We start from the raw sequence: 20,342 nt of genomic DNA, 5'->3' as shown, positions 1-20,342 counted from the left end.
TCTGTCTTCCTCTCCCTCTGCCCTTCCCCCACTCCTCTCTCCCCCCTCTCTAAAAAAAAAAAAAAAATCCACAAAATTTTGGCAGATTTTAACAATGATTTTTATGTTGTTTTCCTTAAGATAACTGTTTCTATTTTTTTTCACTTAAGCCACACATTCTATCGACATAATCTGAGCTTCATGGTTGTGCTTTGAATATTCAAGTTAAAGGAAATGCTCTAAAATACAAGGTTTTTGAAATATATTTACCTGTATGACGTGATAATTCCTCCAGATTTTTGACCACAGATGAACCCAGGGCAATGGAATGAATGGTTGAACCACTGCTGAGCACGGTGAGTAAGCAGTTGCCAACATGCTCATCATTTCCACTAGTCACTAATATCATCACAGAGCCATAGGCTTTTCCATTCAGTTTTTCAACCACCTGAACATAGAGTATCAGTCATTTGGAAGGAAATATAATTCAAATTGTCTTATTGAACGGAAGAATTCACTCATTCCAGATTCCCCACCCATGAGGCGTATGCGTCTTTGAGGTCCTCTGTGGCTTGCTGCTCTCTGTGCCCATCCCATTCTGTCCTCAACTCACTTCATCACAGGACTTGTCACCCTACGTGCCATTGCTGGTTTGCTTGTAGAGAGGGACTCTTCCTGTTTGAATCATCACAACATGACCCTGGTTTAGAATAGGGTCCATGATAGAGGTATGGGAGCACATTCTTATGTGTTATCACTGCCTCTGACATCCAGTGAATGACCAATAAGAGGACTTAGAGCAGTGGTTCTCAACCTTGACTACACAATAGAATTAGATAGGTCTAGAATGACTATACACAGCAGCCAGACATGCTGATTTTGACTGGAAAACCCAAGGGTAAAAATGGCTACAGTTGGGACAGTCCCAGAATGGATAGAGACAGTGTTAGAAATGTCCAGATGATGCTGAAGTCCCCCAGCCTTGGCCATTGTATTTATTATTTACTCATTCCTTCAACAAGCGTTTATTGAGCAACTGTTATGTGACAGGTACTTTGCTAGGCACATGGTGTTTAATGGTAAATAAGATATGGTTCCTGATCTCAAAAATAATCCATCACTACTGTCTTATAGTTGAGGCTGTTATGACCACACTGTAACAGATAACAATCAGAATCTGTTATCAGAGCAGATAACCCCAAAACAGATAACTACAAAATGAAGGGAAGGAAAGTGATGGTGATTTGAGGCTTGTGGTGCTCTACTGTACCTCGAATCCCTTCTTAAGCCCTGAGCAAATGCTGGTTTCTGCTTCCGCTGACACAGTCATAGGCAGATGTGAAACCAACAGCTTTCGGTCATCATCACTGTTAATTTGGTGTAGTTGGGCTCTGATCTCCCCTTTGCTGTTGAAACTGATGATACCCACAAAGGTATGAATTTCAACAATCTGCATCAAGTAAAATTCTGCTGCTTGTTGCAGTCGAAGGAGTCTGTCAGCCTATGTCCCAAAAAGGAAAAATAAAGAAAAGTAGTAACATTTGGTTGGTAGACAAAAGTATGACTAAGCAACTCAATCAGCAAATATTTCTGCAAATCATTTAGCAATGTCAGATTGTAATTTTTTGAGCTGTAAAGAGTGATGCAGTGCTGGAATCTTGTTTGATTAATTGCAAAAAATAAATGCTTTTCAAGGAGGGGGGAGTGGTTTAGAACCCTGCCCCCAGCAAGCTGTTCATATTTATCACTCTCTAAGAACACATATTCCCACTATTTCGCCCCAACTCAGAATTCAAGATCTATGAAACCAGTTAAAACTAGATTTGTAAGTGCTTCTTTTAAAATCCAGTCTGGATAAGAGGAAACGCTGCAAAGAGACCTGATAGTAGAGAGAAGTAGCAGTTAGGGGTATGTATGCTGGCACTATCCTCTGTTACCATGGTCATCTTAGGTTGGAAACTTCATCTGTAAAGTGCGGATAATAATATTTTTCTTAATTATTCAAATAGAATTGCTATGAGGATCAACTGAGATACATATGTGACAGTACTCTTATACTTTGAAGTGTTAACCAGTTCTAACATAATATTACTGACCAGGTTTGGGCAGGTGATGTTACTGATGTTTTGAAGGCTGTGGGAGCAGCAAGCTGAGCTTCAGTGACCATCTGCTCAGGGATGACTGTAGTCTCTATCTCCAACCTAGACATCTCCCTTAATATCTGGACCTACATTCCACATTGCTTAGGAAACATCACCAATTTAATGTCCCATGGGTATCTCAGACTTGACGCACTTTGAATTCATTGCCTCTCTTCCCAAATACTGTTTCTCTTACAATATTGGGAAGTAAGTTGGTAGAGTAGATGAAGCAAGGACTTTGAATCTGGCCTTCAGCTTTTGCTAATTATGTGACCATAGAGAAATTACTCATCTTTTTAGCTTCAGTCTTCTCATCTGCAAAATGGATAAATAGTCAGCACCCAGTAAATAGCAGCTATCGCTAACCATGTCATCAAGTCATCATTCTTTTTTAAGATTAGTTAATTAATTTTTTTTAAAAAAATTTTAAATTCTTAATCATGATCTCTACTCCCAACTAGTTAAGCCAAAAGCCTGGAGCTGTCTTTCATTACCCCTCTGTTATCAGCCCCCATATCCTTGAACAGGTCCTATCAGCTCAATGTCTTAAATTTCTCAAATTCAGGGCGCCTGGGTGGCTCAGTCGTTAAGCGTCTGCCTTCAGCTCAGGTCATGATCCCAGGGCCCTGGGATCGAGTCCCACATCGGGCTCCCTGCTCAGCGGGAAGCCTGCTTCTCCCTCTCCCACTCCCCCGCTTGTGCTCCTGCTCTCGCTATCTCTCTCTCTGTCAAATAAATAAAATCTTAAAAAAAAAAAAATTTCTCAAATTCATACCATACCATCTCTCCATCTTATCTGCCATTTCCTTAGACACACCCAATGTTATTTATAGCCACATCAATGGATGTATTTCTCCCCCAAAATTTTTTCTAATTTTTCTTGTCAGCCCCTGCACAAATTCGTCCCTTCCCTGGCATTCCTCCCTTCTTCTCCTTCACCTATTCCAACCTAGCAAGTACCTCCTCATCCTTCAAGATTCAACTCCCAAGTTCATCTTCTCAATGAAGTCTTCCTCAGTCACTTTCTTCTATGGCACTAGATGCTGTCTCATCAGTGTTCCCACAGCAACTCACACCTCTGTGGAGCCTTGCCACATTGTATTATATTTATTCACATGTGCATGTTGTGTGTCCATCATTAGATTGTGAGCATTTTTTAAAGATTTATTTATTTGAGACAGAAAGAGTGTTGTGGGGAGAGGAGCAGAGGGAAAGAATCTCAAGCAGACTCCCTGATGAGCATGGAGCCTGTTGCGGGGCTCCATCTGATGACCCTTGAGATCATGACCTGAGCCGAAATCAAGAGTCAGACGCTTAACTGACTGAGCCACCCAGGTGCCCCAGATTGTGAGCATTTTGAAGCAGAGACTATGTTCTGTCATCTCTGCATCCCCCAAGCCAGCATAGTGCAGGCACCTAATGAATGAATGGCCATGATGGTTCAAGGACAATACTGGCAGGAAAAGGGATGGAAGTTTGTTTTGCTGTGAGTGTTACTTTAAGCTTATTTCTCTTCTACTTCCTTTAGGTCTTCTCTCAAGTAAAACTATCACTTTCACTCTATCTATTCTTCCTCAATAGAGGCAGCTAGCTAATATAAATTATCCTGAGAACATATTTAGAAGATCATGCCCTAGTCAGCTGCAGGTAGGTAAGATTACAAAATTATCCAGAAGCTGAATGTATTAGTGGTGCTCCTAGTATTTCAGAGACAAGCCAAAAAGGGCAAATTTTCCAGGACTACTGGTCCAGAGAATACAAGAGGACAAACTCTTCCTTAGGACAAGTACTATAATAAAATAATAACTACCATTTTATGAACCCTAAGCTTCATATTCATTTTCTCATTTATTGCCTCTCAACAACTTTATGAAGTAGATGGTGGTATGCTGGTAAATGTATTTTAAAAACTGGATTTCTGGCAAAAGAGAGCAGAGAGAGGGAGACCCTGATTTGTTGCAAAATTGACAATTTCTGTGGGGTAAATACTCCCACCATGGCTGATTTCAAGCTATCACTTGTGACGTCACTGAAGGCAGAGCTGGGGAAGAGATGTGTAGTAGAAGACCATGCAGACACAACAGACCAGAAATAATCTTAAGAGCATAGATCAGAGATCAGCAGACATTTCCAGAAAAGGGCCAGAAATTTAAGTATTTTAGGCTTGGTGAGCCATACGTTCTCTGTTGCAACTTCTCAACTCTGCTGTTTTAGCACTAAAGTGGCCATAGATAAGATGTAAATACATGAGTGTTGCTGTGTTCCAATACAACTTTATTGATAGACACTGAAATTTAAATTTCATATAATTTTCACATCATGAAATACTATTTTCTTGATTTTTTTCTAAGCCATTTAAAGAATAAATCCATTTTTTAGCTTGTGGGCTATGCAAAAACAGGTGGTGGGCCAAATTTGGCCCATGAACTGTTGTTTACTGACTCTGGTCATAGATAATAGTAAAAAAATAGTAGGAAAATAATTAGGAAGTAATGAGTTTTAAGCATTTATTATGTTTGTTTTAATATATTTTATTTAATTCTAAGTCTACATAGTTTAATTTTTAATAATGGCTATATTTAACTACTAGCTTTCAAATTTCCTAAAAATTTAACAATTGACTCCAATGAGCTAGTATAAGCTGGTTCTGTCACAACACTAAAAGTAGGTATTATAATCCCTATTTTATAGTTGGGGAAACAGTTCAGGAAGTAGGTATTATAATGACTATTTTACAGTTGAGAAAACAGTTCAGGAAGGTTATTTTACTCTTGATTAAAGACAGTAAGTGAAGAAGCCAGGATTTAAAGCACATCTGCCTGGAGACACTAAGCCTTTGACCACTATCTGAGAGTTCTGAGGCTTCCAGGAGTGGGTTTCTGGAAGGCTGTGAACTTCCTGGATGACTGAGGTATGGTTTTCTATTCATGGTGACGTGGAAAATACACACACAATGGATATGCACACTCTTTGCAAACTCGCCGTTTCTTACCTCAGCAAGGGATGTGTACCAGTGAGCGAAATATGGCCAGACTAGAGATTTTCTTACACATCAGACTTTTGGAAAAGGCTCTTGGTTGGAAAAAAAGTTGCAATTAGTAGCAAAAAGTCAGGGTTAGGGATTATCTGTGGGTTTCATTTATCTGCCTTATCTCAATTTCTGGCCTACATTCTAAATTTGTTCCTCTTGTCCCCAAGAAAAGACGAAATGCATGATGATTCCAAACCTTTGACCTGTCCACCTCTGCCCTTAACCTCTGAAAATGAAAAGAATTAAAAACTAATAGAAAAAAAAGATAAATGGTTTACAGCCATTTTGTTTCAAAATATTACCTCTGCCATCTTACTGGACACATCCAGGACTAAACACACCACTTTGTCGCCAGCCTGAATAAGGGAGAACACGGGAGGAGGTGGAAACTCAGTCTCATTCATGGGACAGCTATGATTAAAGTCAGCAGAGTCTGCAATTACATCCCATGCACTTCTGAGGCTGCACATTTGGTTCTGTAGGTTTGGAGCTTCTTGGTTGTGGGTACGTGCATTACAGAATTCAGCCACCTAGAAAAAGAACAAAGCCTATCAGAATAAAGGCACTCCTCCCATATTAGACATACTTCTCAAGCAACTGAAGGTAAAAGGGCATGGTAAGCTGAAACATGAGATATCAGAAGTGCTGTATCAGTCCTTTATTACTTCAAGAATGACAGTGAGTTTACAAATACACCTTCACACCCTTTGCTTGAAACACTGGCACCCTTGTGGTACTTGCGATCAGTCTAAATTACAGTCTGTTTGCACTTGGATAACAGAGCAGACTGTGTATCTTAGTCTTAAGAAAACAAAACAATCTCCCACCTTTTTAAATATGAAGTATGTTAAATAAACACTCTACAAGATGTGATCTCAGTCAGCCTACTCCTTGGAATTATATTTAATGACCCACCTTCACCTTTATTTATTGATCAGTCAACATAAATCGATCTAGTTCAAATATTGATCTCTGTAAGAATAGGATAAGGAAAAAAAAAAAACCTTAAACCTACTTCCTGATCTTTTTCCCCATTTGGAAATAGAGATATAATTCATTTAATAATACTAAAAATATGTCACCCTTTTTTAAGGTATGGTTTGCATTGTGAAGTAATAAGTTACCGCCTGTTCCCAGTGGCTATATTCCGGTAGAGTAGATACTTCCTGCTAACAGAGCCATGGGAGCTTAGAGCTAGAAGAAACCTTTCCAGTCCCATCTCTAATTTCATAGAAGGGGAAGCTAAAGCTCCAGAAGGTTGATAATTGCTCAAGGACATGGTTTTCTCAGTAGCATGGGGAGACGAGAATAGAACCCATTTTTGTTGTTGTTGTTTGTTTGTTTTTAACTCTTTTCTCTCTTTTGTGACTATGGTTAGAGGACGGTGAAATTTTTTTGACTGGATATTAATGATTAGGTCTTTCAAAGATTCACACACAATGTGGGTGAAATACATGGAATTAAGTTGGCTTCCAATATTAAAGCTATAAATTAAAAACATAATGGATCAGACAAGAAATGTGAAAAATCCCTTTAAAGTTACAGAATGACTTGTAGCCTTGACTAAACCAGACTGAAGAAAAAAAGTTACTTAAAGAAAAGAATGCGTCAATCTAAGGGACATTGGTCAGCCGTGGAAACAGAAAACTTCACAGAGGCACATGCCCATGTGCTCTCAGCACCGTGGAGGGGAGATGACACACAGACATGAGTTTCAGGTCTTTGTGAAAATGGATGGATAGATCAGGTCATGAAGGCTGATGCCAGTAAGCTTCTGTATCACGTCTCCCTCCTTTCTGATTCCATTCCCTCCAGGCAGGCTTCTGGTGAGAAGCACACACAATTTTCCTTCAGAGAAAAAACGAACTGGCTAAAGGATGCAAGTATTGGATCCCCATGACAGAGTACTATTTTTAAATAATAATGTAAAAAATGTTGTTCTAGATCCATACACTAGTCTCTTGCCAATGCAGAATACTGACAAGGTTAAGTTTCCGAACCTGCAACGCTAAGGGTTAGTTGATTTCTCTTGGTAACACCTGGTTTTTCTTTTTCAATTTCTATACTATGCAAAACAAGGGAAAGAGAATTAGGAAACACAATTAAAGTAAGAGTGGTTTGCTACTTTTTTTGTGTGGAGATGCTGGGGAATGGTTTGCTACTTCAAATGAGAGAAATATAATCATGTGTTATATCACTCTTAGTAACTCAAAGACACTTCTCAATACCTCCAGATGAGCAGTTTATTTTGAAGTTTCCAGAGCTTCCTTGTTAAATCACCTTCCCTAGAAAGCAAATAATCACTTTTCTAAAGGAATTTTTTTTTTTTTTTTGGTGATCATCTTTGGGGGCCTCAGTGTTTTTTGTTTTATCTGTGAAATAAAAACTAGATGAACTCTAAGGTCCCCAAGCTCTAAAACATAGTGAATCTTAATTATCTTTTTGTTTAAATACTTCAAACATATCAGTCCATCTTGGGAAGAGATGGCATGTTATAGGAGTTTGTCATTCCAAGGCCATACTTACAGAAGATAAACTTTGCATGAACATTATTGATGCAGTTGCATTTTGGGTGCTATTGTATATAAACATACATCCTTCTTTGAAAAGTTTACTAATAATACAGTTTTCTTGAGGGCAAGGGCCTTTTTCACATACAAAAATGCCTGTGATGTCAGATGAACACCTAAAAACAGAAAGAGAAATTGGGTCTATTTCAGAAATACTTAGGTTTCTTCTTCATTGGCTCATATAATTATTTATTCTAAGGCTTATAGCTTGCTAGATACACATAAAACATCTTAAAAACTACTCTAAGAAAGTTAATTAATTTAGAAATGCACTATACTTTATTTTAAAGCATTTGATCTGGATGAGGAATTCTCTATTGCCAAGGGTTTCACCAACTAAACAGGGTCAAAGGAAAAGATACCAGGAAATCAACATGAACTTTTGGAGTCCCAAGGAGGAGCATTAGTGATAGTATCTTGAGTCACAGCTTCTTTGAGCTCATTGCCATTGGACATCAGAGCAGAAGAGAATGGAGATGTAATGATGATATTTAAACGGATTCTTTCCTAAATAAATAATCTCAAATACTACCAATGGGAGTGAAGAATAATACGACCTTTAGAAGAGAAATATCTTTAAAAAAAAAAAAAACTATCTTCCAATTGATGATCAATTGATAATTGGTCAATATCTACCAAAATTACAGCTGAGGGTACATTTTTGGCTCAGTAATTCCTGGAAACTATTCAATAGATATATAGATCTGCCCGCATACATGAGAAATGACATATGTGTAGCATTATGACCTACAGTATTATTGGCAATAACAAAAAATTGATATCAACCCACTTGTCCAACAATAGGAAACTGGTTGAAAATGAGTGAGATGGTACATCCACACAGTGGGACACTAAGTAATTATTTTTAAGAAAAAAAGGATGAAGAAAAATATATATACACATTTATTTGGATTTGCCTGAAGAAATACTAAAAAAATAATCAAGAAACTAATAAAAATGGTTACCTAGAGGGAATGAGAGGGAACAGGGTAAAGACAATGGTGGGAACAAGATATCTTAGAGTATAACTTTTTATGTTGTGTTCATATTTAAACCACATAAATATTTACCAACTTTTAAAAAATGAAATAAGATTCAAAAGTTTAAAAATGCTGTGAATTGTGTAAGACTGTTGAATCACAGACCTGTACCTCTGAAACAAGTAATACATTATATGTTTAAAAAAAAAGAAGATAGTAGGAAGGGAAAAATGAAGGGGGGCGGAAATCGGAGGGGGAGATGAACCATGAGAGACGATGGACCCTGAGAAATAAACTGAGGGTCCTAGAGGGGAGGGGGTGGGAGGATGGGTTAGCCTCGTGATGGGTATTAAAGAGGGCACATTCTGCATGGAGCACTGGGTGTTATACGCAACCAATGAATCATGGAACACTACATCAAAAATTAATGATGTAATGTATGGTGATTAACATAACATAATAAAGAAAAAGTTTAAAAATGAAAGGATCTCTTCCTTGTCAATTAGGTTTTAACTGCCATTATCAACTTCGTTTTACAGTAAAAAAAATAAATAAACAATGAATTTTAAACATGAGAAAAAGTACCAACCTTGTTACTTTAATTTGGTTTTGCCCATTTATGTAGAAAGGTTTCTCATCATTGTATTCGTCGAACACACCCCAACGGAGATGGGCCCATTCATGGACAAATACTCTACCTGTGGAAAAGAGAGCTTTGGTTTTGTGTTCCTGAAATCTCAGCAGTGGGCTTTGCTAAAAGGTGAAGATATAGCATCACTTGACTATATATACTCACTACAAAGGGTTGAAGTGTAATTCTCTCCCACTTTTCTCTTCCTCACCTTCCATTCCCATCTCCTGCTTTACCCTCTACCATCACAAAAGAGGCACTCTGAAAATATATTTAGTCCTGTAAATGCAGACCAGTGATTTACTTAGTGCATACCTATTTGAAACTAGTGATGAGCCCCGCATTCTCTCATTTCCCCAGTGAAGCTGCCTAACACATTTCTATTTAGCTTCTTACAGGCCTACCATTTCAGGATTGGGGGAAGGGAAAGCAGCTTATCTAAGTACAGTGAACTGAATGCTTATATCCACCCCCCCCAAACCAAATTCATATGCCTCATGTGATGGTATTAGGAAGTGATTAGGCCTTTGAGAAGTGATTAGGTCACAAGGGTGGAGCCCTCATGAATGGGATTAGTGTCCTTATAAGGAGACCCCAGAAAGCTCCCTCCTCTTCCCACCATGTAAGGACACAGAGAGGAGATGGTTGTCTATGTACCAGGAAGTGCGTACTAGACACCAAATCTGCCAGTGCCTCAATCTTGGACTTCCCAGCCTCCAGAACTGTGACAAATAAGTTTCTGTGGTGTATAAGGCACTCAGTCTGTGGTATTCTTTTATAGCAGCCCAAACAGACTAAGACATAAAAACAAGCAAATAAAGATTTCCTCTTCTTTAGTCTGTATTATCCAAGCATACCTACTTTTTTCTTATAAGTAAGCCTCCTCTCTAGAGCAATGATTGAAACCCTGAGGCCAGAGAAGGATAAAGGAGTAAAAAAGATCATAAACCTCCTCTCCAGCTTGAATGGTCCGTTCTCTTTTATTTTATCTCTGATTCTCTGTGTTTATATTTGTTTCCAACTCTTGGCTCATGGAAAACAAATCCTTTATATCTTTATCTCTTCTCTAAATTTTGCATTTCCTTCAGTGTTCTAATCAAAACTACTCCCCAGTAGAAGCTTTCGGGATTAACTCTCCTCTCAAAGTGCGTTTTTCCTTTTTTTCTGAATTCTTTTAAGTTCTGGGAACCAGGAAGTGTTTGCAGAGCAGACTGAGGCTGCAGCAGGTTGTGCAAGTTTTGTACCGTGGGACAAAGGAAGGGAGGGGAACTAAGTGGAAGGTATTAAGGAAAAGTTTGTGCCTACTCAGGGAATTTAGAAGTGTTGGTGAAGTCATCATCTATTTGTGCAGAGATTATCAGCACCTGTTAGTTACTGGGGAAAAGATGTTTGTTTTTTTTTTAAAGTGTTTTATAAAGTGTGTTTTATACAGTGTGTTGCCCCAGTTCCCACCAGCATACTGAAGATAACAGCATCTATTTAGATTTAAATGGGAGTAAAGTGAAAGCATCATTTGAAAGGCACTACTGTTAAAATCAGAAACAAAAAATTAAGCATGGGATAGTTAGTCCTGGACCTGTTGATCTGTTCTCTGGACAGTTTCTCCCTCAGATCTCATCCACTAAATGCCAGTCTCCAAACCTGTTACCCTGACTTCTCTCCAAAACTCCAGCCATCCACATCCATCCCAGGCTGAGCCTTTCCGCCAGGACAATCTCCTGCTCCCCTCAATCAACTTGCCTAGATCCAAACTTGTGGATTTCCCCCTGAAACTGTCCCTTCTACTTCCGACATAAACCGGGTTTATGTTCCTTAATGCTGCCACACACCCCATCACCCTGGCCTTTCACTCTGTAGCAGGCAGACCTCTAAATTCTCTTTTCTCCCCTCGGGAATATCTCCCATCACTTAGAATTGTTAGGATTAAATAAGATAACGTTTGAAAAACAGCACAGCACCTGGCACATAGAAAATTCATTGTTCTTAATACTCTTTCCTGTCCTCACCTCACTGCCCCTATTCTTATTCAAATCTTATTGTCTCCTGCCTGGACTTCTAGTTATTCTCCTGATATTCACTTTCCCTCTCACTGATTTGAGGGAGCCAGATTATCATTATTATACAGCCAGATTCATCTTCTGAAACGCTTTTATGTTGGTTTCACTTCTGTGCTCATAAGCCTTCAGTTGGCGACTCGCTAACTTGGGCAGCCGAGTCTCCCCTGCAGCTACCCCCCCATGCATTTCAGCCTTTTCTTCCACTACTTCACTCCTCACAGTCTCTCTGCACCATCAGTGTGCCTACTGCTCTCATCTGTCAAATATGCTCTGGATCCTTCTGCGGCCGCTGTTTATTCATACTCTTTGCCCTGTTCTCTCTCATCTTTCCATTTACCAACATGATATTAACCTTGGACAGCCTTTCCTTTGTGAGGCCCTGGCTGAGCACCCTTAGTGCAAAATGTTCTCTCGCTGAATTCTTGTAGCACTCACCGTCTGGGCCACCAAACTGGTGTCCAACTGTTTTTTGGCTCAGTTTTTCTCTTACCTTTCATGGGCACGTAACCTATCTCTCCCCATGCATATGGTAAGTCCTGAGCAGGTTTCAGGTTCTTTGAGTTGCTTTTCAGCAGCAAGCACAGAATATTGTAAATAGTACTGCCTGATGTCTGTTTCTGGATTGGTCACACTTACCTCGTGGTCCATAGCCAGCTGTTAAGTCATCATTTACGAGAAAGTTAGATGTGAAATGAATGTATTTTCCCTCTTTTCCACACCCTCTGTATTGTAGTGTGTATGGGTCATCTCCATGGACTCCATACCAGTCAGTCACTATGACATTTGCCTAAATGAGAAGGAATGCTTTATAATACTCTGTATCCCAACTGTGATGTTGGTGACATAAACATACATTCGTTAAAACACTTTGAACAGTATTCTTTACAATCTGTGCATTTTACTGTATGAGTTGTATTCCAATTTAATAACAGATTTTTTTAAAGTTATGTCTGTAAATGTAGTTTAAAATGCATGCACACCTAAATATTAATAAAATTATTTGTCACTTTCAAAAACATCTGTATTTTAAAAGCTTAGCAACTTTCCATGGAGTTTGATTATTTCCATGTAACCTTCCCATTTTCCAGATTAAAATTTTCTCAAAAGCCCACACTGTAAAATTCTGACATTATAAAACCCTATAAAATATAATAAAAATATTTGAGTAAATGTTAAGGGCAGTGAATGTCATTCAGACTGTTCTGTAAAGTGAACAGCTTTTTGTAGGTTACTTCATCAGTACAGGACAATAAGATGTGTTTGTTTTAAGCCTTTTCCTTTCATTCCTGTTATCAATTAGATCAGCAAAACGATCATTAGAATGAAGTTATATTTCATCTTGTACCCTGACCATTTCAATTATTATTGCTAAAACACAGTAGTTTAAGTCCAAAACCAAAGAAAATATCTATTCAAATAACCATATAGGGACTACAATTTTATATACAACATTGTTTCTTTTATTTTTAGGAAGAAACATGTTGTCTCAAGACTTGCCATTAGAAGTATGTTGTTAATTTTTTTTTTAAACAAAGCTTATTTTAGAACTATAGATCTAATATGATCCTATAAATATACATCAACGATCACTATATGTACCATATGTGTACTATTTTACGTGTGTGTGGTGCACACCCCCAAGTAGAGGAAGGTAATATTTTCAATTTTATTTTCCAGTATTTCTACAGTGTTTAATTTGTTTTTGCAATGAGCATGAATTATTTTTATAATAATTAACATTAATTTTTAGAAAGATAAGAATTTAAGCCAGGGGTTTTGCAAAGCAGCACCTACAAAAGGGCTACAGATGTCATGCCCTTGGATAGTTTTCACATGGACAAAACCTCATTCCTGTGTCTGGAAATTTGTCCTGAAGCTAAAAGGAAGGAGTGCTCTGCTGGGGATGGAATACTCAGTGGCTGTTTGAGGTTCCATTCTATTATAGACCCTAGTAATACAGCTCTTACCTACTTTTTCTAACTCTCCGTCCCCTCCCCTGCTTCCTACCTGCATTTGACTGTGGGTTCACAGGGACAGGAACCACCTTGCTTGTCCATGCCTAGCATGGCCCCTGTAGATAATGATCATTCACTGTTTGCTTAATTGACATTTGAGGCTAAAGGAATCGGTATCCAAGAGCTATATAAGCAGCACTCAATGATTATTCTTTCCTTTAATCTTTCAGTTCAGTAATATTCTATTTTTATTTTAATTATTTATTTCTCACCCCTCCATTAGGATGACCTGGTTTTGATGCTAGTTGTCTCCAATACTTCTTTGTTTCATGGAAGGTCAAATTGATTAATACCATCTACATAGATAGCTAGAAACGGCATAGCTCAGTGCAAAGAGCAGGGGTTTGGGAAGCAGTTAGACATGGATCGAAATTGTTGCTCTGTAATTTACTAACTGTTTGACTTGGGACAAAATCCTTACTTTATTTGAGCTTCTGTTTCCTAACTTATGGTAATAATTTGTGATAGCAACTAATTTTAAGGTGTGTGAGAACTAAACAATACATGTAGAATGCCTGGTGCTTAGTGGAAGCTTAAAAAAACACTGACTCTCTAGGGGTGCCGAGGTGGCTCAGCCCATTAAACATCTGACTTGATTTCGGCTCAGGTCATAATCTCAGGGTCTGAGATTGAATCCCTATGTGGAGACCCCAGTCTGCTCCTGCCCCTTCTGCTAGCTGCCCGGATTCTTGTTCACAGTAACTTCAAACAGTCATTTGACAAATGTATTTAACATTTGTTTATAGCATGCAGACATAATCAGGGATGCTTAACTATGATCTGCAGCTTATAAGAGTTCTTTGAAGGTTAAGTTCTTTTTGGTTGGGAAAGAAAAAGAAGCCACTCCTCCCCTCTCCCCCCCTTCTGCCTTCCTTCTTATCACCATACTCCTCAGAAACAGTGTCCTGGACTTGGGCTCATACGAAATTCTGCTAATTTACACTCTGGCGGGAGAAGTCAGTCATATTTTATAGCTTATGTTTCTGTCTGGACATGTATGTCTCCTGCCCCTGACAGGATGGGAAAAGAAGGTAGTCATAATTGGAATTGTTCCCTGCACAGCTCATACTTAGTAGGATAAAACCAGCTTTTGGTCCTTAAGCAAACATTTCAGAAAGGACCCTATAAGTTACAAAGAAAAGAGGCCTTCTGAGAGGCTCCTTGGGCAATGGCATTTTGTTTATTTTTTGTTCCATAATTTGTACTCATTTATTATATTTCCATGTATCTTGTGAATAACTATCTTCCCAATATTAGTTGTGTGTTAACATCAATGACTTGTTTTTGCTTAAGTTCTCACTTTTAAAGTTTGAACAGAGTGTATCTTGGTTGTTTTTTCCGGAGTTAAGCTCATTTAAGAAAATCCTGAATTCTTACCTTTTCATATAATTCTTGTTTTACTTTGCTGTAATTATTAGCTTTCCATGTGGCAGGTATTAAAATCTTTATATTTCTGAAAAACACTCTTCTCTTGGTAGCATTGAATAGGTAAAAAGAAGCTTCAGTTATCATTTCCTATAACCAAATAAAAGAAAAGCTTATCTTGGCACTAGTAAATCTTTTATGTTTTGGTTTTCTGATTATACTTGAGTAAGTAACAGTAAAGAGTAGTGAAAATATTTTAAAGAAGCCCATTTCTTTTAGAGATGGCCTTAGACTTTGGGAAAACTTGGGAGCAAAATAAACCTCAAATGGTTTATTTTGGTAATAATATTACCAAATATATAATATTTGGTAGGGATTTTAGGACAACAGCAGTGAGTCTGGGCTTGCCTATGTAATTTTTCCCAGTTTTGTGAAAAACTTTTAAGCTTTTACCAAACAAATCACTTTCATGTCACTCCTGTGGGCATGTTCAAGACCACACCTTATGATGATCCTGATTTCTCTAAAGCAATACGAACAGGAGGCTCTTAAGTAATGGAGCTATGATCCTCCTTCACCACATTAAGGTGAAAATAGTCAATTACTTTACAGAACATTCAGATGAAAAGAATTTTGCTCTTCAGCACTCCATCCAGACTCTCTTTCTGTCTGAGAATTCTCAGCCTCAGGATGGAATCCAACAGCTTGATTTTAATAGCACAATCGTGCTTATTCATCAGTCAAACATCTGGTCTTTGTTACCACAATGGGTTATTTTTTTTAAGTTGCTACCCCCCTAACAGTCATATTAGGAAAACAAAAAAAGCTAAAAGTAATAGTAACCAACAAGAACAAATCAGGAAGGGCTAGCTCAACACTCTGAGCCAAGGCTGTGCATAATTAAGTGAACATACTGGCTTGGCCATAATTATAATTTTTGGTGCTTAAAAAAAATGCTGATCTCTTTACTATTCAAATACAGACTGAGCAAAATTGTTAGCTTTTTAAAGAAGGCTACAACCCTGCTCTAATGGGATAATGGTATCTATATCACATTTGTCACTTACCTTAATATTTGCGATGAGGTTCTGATCTTCGGATACCTGAGGGTTGATTGCAACGAGTAATCCATCGTACCCATTGTCTTGAAGCTGCACTCCGGCTCCCAGGAATAGGAATTCTGGAATTAGGGCCACCAGGAGGGTCACAAACTTCAGGCTGCCAAGGGGACCCACATTGTCCCTATGGGTCATGTTGTAGAGAAGCCTCCAGTTCACTCACACTGGCCCTACTGGGTACATTGCACCAGGTTGTCAATGGGAGAGCTGATACTTTCTTCCTGAATTTGGAAGGTCTTAGACATTGTGGTGAAGGAGGTGCCTTTTTTTTTTTTTGCAAAACCTGGGTGGATCTCTCTGAGAGCTGCCTCTACATGTCCTTTTCCTCTAGGCAACACCACACTTGCCTGTTTTGTGGCTGAGCTTCCTTTTGAATCATGGTTGGGCAAGAAATTACTCCTTATTCAGTACATCTTCTCAGAAGGGAGAGGGAAATAAGACAAAAGGAGCTTGAAAGAAGGAGGAGGCTGGATGGGCTAAAAATCGGAGAATCTGGATTGTTTAATCCCCTTTCAGCAGAAACACAGAAATCTGTCATGACTCTTCTCTCTCATCCTTGACAACCTCCTCCATCAGGCAGCACAGCAACTTTTGTACTGCACTCAAGTCATTTTTTGTTTGCTGTAAGATTCCCTTGTCTGCTTCTTTGGAATATTTGGAAATCCATCCTGCAGCCCTGTCCCTGGGGCCCTTGGGTCAGGTCGTCTGGGCAAGCTCTCAGCTGATGGTGGAGGGGAAGGTATCAGATGTCCCCCAAGAAGGGCCAAGTGACAGGAACTTAGATGCCTGGGCAGACCACAGAGGCCTTTCCCTCTGCCCTTGCTGCCTCTCCTCCCTGGACCAGGAGAAAGAATAAATTTCTCTTTCAGCAACTCTCTCCTGAGGGCAAGGCTGTGCCTCAGTCCACCTTCCATTTTTCAAGGACCAATCACAGGGTCTGGTACATAGTAGACATCACAAATATTTTTTTTAATTTTTTTATTGTTGTTAATCACCATACATTACATCATTAGTTTTAGATATAGTGTTCCATGATTTATTGTTTGTGTATAATACCCAGTGCTCCATGCAGTACATGCCCTCTTTAATACCCATCACCAGGCTAACCCATCCCCCCACCCCCCTCCCCTCTAGAACCCTCAGTTTGTTTCTCAGAGTCCATCGTCTCTCATGGTTTGTCTCCCCTTCCAATTTCCCCCCCTTCATTCTTCCCCTCCTGCTATCTTCTTCTTTTTTTTTTTCTTAACATATATTGCATTATTTGTTTCAGAAGTACAGATCTGAGATTCAATAGTCTTGCACAATTCACCACGCTTACCAGAGCACATACCCTCCCCAGTATCTATCACCCAGTCACCCCATCCCTCCCACCCTACCCCCCACTCCAGCAACCCTCAGTTTGTTTCCTGAGATTAGGAATTCCTCATATCAGTGAGGTCATATGATACATGTCTTTCTCTGTTTGACTTATTTCGCTCAGCATAACACCCTCCAGTTCCATCCACGTCATTGCAAATGGCAAGATCTCATTCCTTTTGATGGCTGCATAATATTCTGTTGTGTATATATACCATATCTTCTTTATCCATTCATCTGTCGATGGACATCTTGGCAGCATCACAAATATTTGATGAGTGTTGAATAGTACCTGATAACTACCTAATGCTTTAGAATTTACAAATAACCCCATTTAAATGTCAATTCTCTGATGCAGGCATAACTCTTACTTCTATTTTTCAATGAAGACACAGAGTCTCAGAAAGATTGAAAATTAGCCAACAGGGAAGGAACTAACTCTTATTATGTGATGGGTTTTATCATGCTTATTTTATGCGTGACAAAACTAAGGCTCAGAAAATCTAAGTAACTTGTTCAAGGTTGTGCGAGCCTTGTCATAGTGCTAGAATGAGACCCACTGGCTCCCTCCACTGTTTTTCACCATATCATATTGTCTCGCATTCTCAGGGAACTGGAAATAAAGTGAGCTTTATTATAAATATAGAGCTGCAACGTTGAGGGACAGTGATGGTAATTTTTCTCTTGCTGTCCCTCTGCTTGGAACCTCTTATCTGACTGCTTTTCACTTGCTTTTCCTTCAAATTCCAGTTCTGGCCTGGCAGCCTGAGCTGAGCTTCCTAATTAGGTCAAATCCCCTCTTTCATGTTTCATAGCATCAGATGCCTGTCCTTTGCAGTGTGATCATGGTTGTGGTGTCACATTCATTTTGTGTGATTGGTTTTCTGCTTCCTGTGAAGGGTATATGAGAGGAGGGACCCTACCCTGTCTGTTTTTATCACTGCCTCCTTAGCACCCAGCTCAGGAGACTCTCAATAAATTTTTGTTGAATGAATGAATGAGTGAATGAATGGAGTGAGGGGAAGGAAATAAAAGCTAGATTACAGAAGAGCCCTGGATTATAGTGTGAAAATGCTCCCCCCAACTTTATTTTTTTTTTAAGATTTTATTTATTATTTGAGAGAGAGAGAGTGAGCGAGAGAGAGCACAAGCAGGGGAAGCAGCAGAGGCAGAGGGAGAAGCAGGCTCCCCGCTGAGCAAGAAGCCCAGACACGGGGCTCCATCCCAGGACCCCGGGATCACGACCTGAGCAGAAAGCAGACGCTTAACTGACTGAGCCACCCAGGCACCTTGCTCCCCCCAACTTTAAAAGTATCTCTTCTAGAAGGTATCTCTTCTGTTCTGAAGCAGTTTTCTTCTTATTCCATCTTGTCAGAAGGCCCTGGGGTGTAGGTGCTCCCCCTGGGTGTGAGGAGAATGGAATGTCTCTGGTAACAACGCGGCTGCCACAGGTGGCCACTCGACAGCTCAGAGGTCAGCTTAGCTGTCTTGTCTCTCTGGGCTGATGCCCAGCCGTGGAGGTCTCTCCGCCTCGCTCTCACTGTGCGACAGAGTGGAAGCCCAGAGGTGTGGTGATGCTGAAGGCTCTGCCTATAACTGTGATTCACTAAGCAGAACAATGAACTTCATTTTCAACTTTTCTTGGCAGTTTATTTTCTTATGCCAGTCCCTTGTGCTGTTCAGAAAGACATTATTGGGCGCCTGGGTGGCTCAGTTGGTTAAGCGACTGCCTTCGGCTCAGGTCATGATCCTGGAGTCCCTGGATCGAGTCCCGCATCGGGCTCCCGGCTCAGCGGGGAGCCTGCTTCTCCCTCTGACCCTATCCCCTCTCATGTGCTCTCTCTCATTCTCTCTCAAATAAATAAATAAAATCTTTAAAAAAAAAAAAGAAAGACATTATTGACATCAGTAAAACCATATGCTCAAAAATGAAACCCGTAAGCCGTACTGAGAGTAGCTTTCCACCAACAATCAGAGAAGAGTTTCTTCTTGCCACCATGCACACTTGTGTGAGTTGTTCTCTGGCGGAGGGGCTGTTGAAGGCTGGCATCCAGCCCTCTCTCCACTTGCTCTTAACAATAGTTACAAGGGCTCCCGTAGCATGTGGAGTGGAATGTTAGCTAGGGACTGTGTGCAGCTTTAGAAAGAGCAGCTACATATGAACAATCTTGTCCAGTTTCACCTGAACAAGTGCACTCAGGTTTTGCTCCTCCTGGGCTGAGGGTCCAGATATGTCCATTCTTGTCTACCTGTTTTTTGCGTCCTTGGTTTTAGAATCCAATCCCCCAGGCTGGCCACTCGACTGGCATCCACTTTCATCATCTGTCCTGACAGGATTCTGGTCACTGACCCATTCTCTGACCATGTCTGGGGTGTCACAATTACTCCGAGAGCCTTCTCCCACTTCTGTTTTGCTCTCAGCAACCAGGCCTGGGGCCAGGCCAGCTAACGATCTCTTCTTTCTGTCTTCTGCTCTGACCCGGCTGACCCTACAGGAGACAAAAGTAAAAAGCTCTTAAAAACTGACTTGGCTAAGTGACTTAAAAGTCATTCCTGAGGGGAGTGTCCACTTCTGATAAAGTGTGACTTTGTCAACAACAACAAAAAACCCCCACAATTTATCCTTTCATTCAAAAAATATTCACTGCTCATGTCTATAGATTTTATGATATCTGAAAAATGAAATACACCCAAAGAGAAGAAAAATGGGAATACAATGTTCAGGCATTTATTTAAAGTTATAGAAATTCTAGGAATCTGCTCTGCTTTTATCTGCTTTCAAGAAATAAGAGTTATTCCATTTCAGTAACTGAAGAATCTAAAGCACATCTTTGTTCATTGTCTGAGTTTGTAGTTCTTCCTGGCCCCAGAAGGCCTCTCTGTTTTCATGGAGTCTGCAGGCAGAGACCCACAAAGTGAGTATCAGAGGAGTGAGGAGATCTGACATCATGAAGAGTCCAAGGAAGTTTTGAATTATTTCTTCTCAGGCTTTTGTTTGAGTCCTTAGCAATCCCATTTAGAACAGGAAAGTTCACGATGTGGCAGGACTACAAAACTATGGGACCACTTTAGTTTTGCAACATTTATGAAATAAATCAA

The 20,342-nt window shown here is 39.6% G+C and overlaps 1 protein-coding gene across 3 annotated transcripts in view; it reads right to left on the bottom strand.

The window, feature by feature from the left end:
* Positions 1-16,141, bottom strand: part of CLCA2 (chloride channel accessory 2) — a 39,081-nt gene extending 22,940 nt beyond the window's left edge. For all 3 annotated transcript variants that reach the window (XM_021690151.1, XM_021690152.1, XM_021690153.1), the window contains exons 1-8: positions 15,837-16,141; positions 14,782-14,919; positions 12,026-12,176; positions 9,291-9,399; positions 7,678-7,837; positions 5,454-5,681; positions 1,250-1,480; positions 250-427 (exon numbers count right to left, since the gene is read on the bottom strand). In XM_021690151.1, coding sequence (XP_021545826.1) covers positions 250-427; positions 1,250-1,480; positions 5,454-5,681; positions 7,678-7,837; positions 9,291-9,399; positions 12,026-12,176; positions 14,782-14,919; positions 15,837-16,022 — 1,381 coding nt within the window. In that variant the 5' untranslated portion in view covers positions 16,023-16,141. The remainder of the gene's footprint in view (positions 1-249; positions 428-1,249; positions 1,481-5,453; positions 5,682-7,677; positions 7,838-9,290; positions 9,400-12,025; positions 12,177-14,781; positions 14,920-15,836) is intronic.
* Between the last annotated feature and the right edge of the window lie 4,201 nt (positions 16,142-20,342).

Source organism: Neomonachus schauinslandi, chromosome 4 (assembly GCF_002201575.2).
Source record: "Neomonachus schauinslandi chromosome 4, ASM220157v2, whole genome shotgun sequence".
Lineage (NCBI taxonomy): Eukaryota > Metazoa > Chordata > Mammalia > Carnivora > Phocidae > Neomonachus > Neomonachus schauinslandi.
Note: the sequence above shows the minus strand (reverse complement) of the source record. Positions and strands in the feature narration are given on the sequence as shown.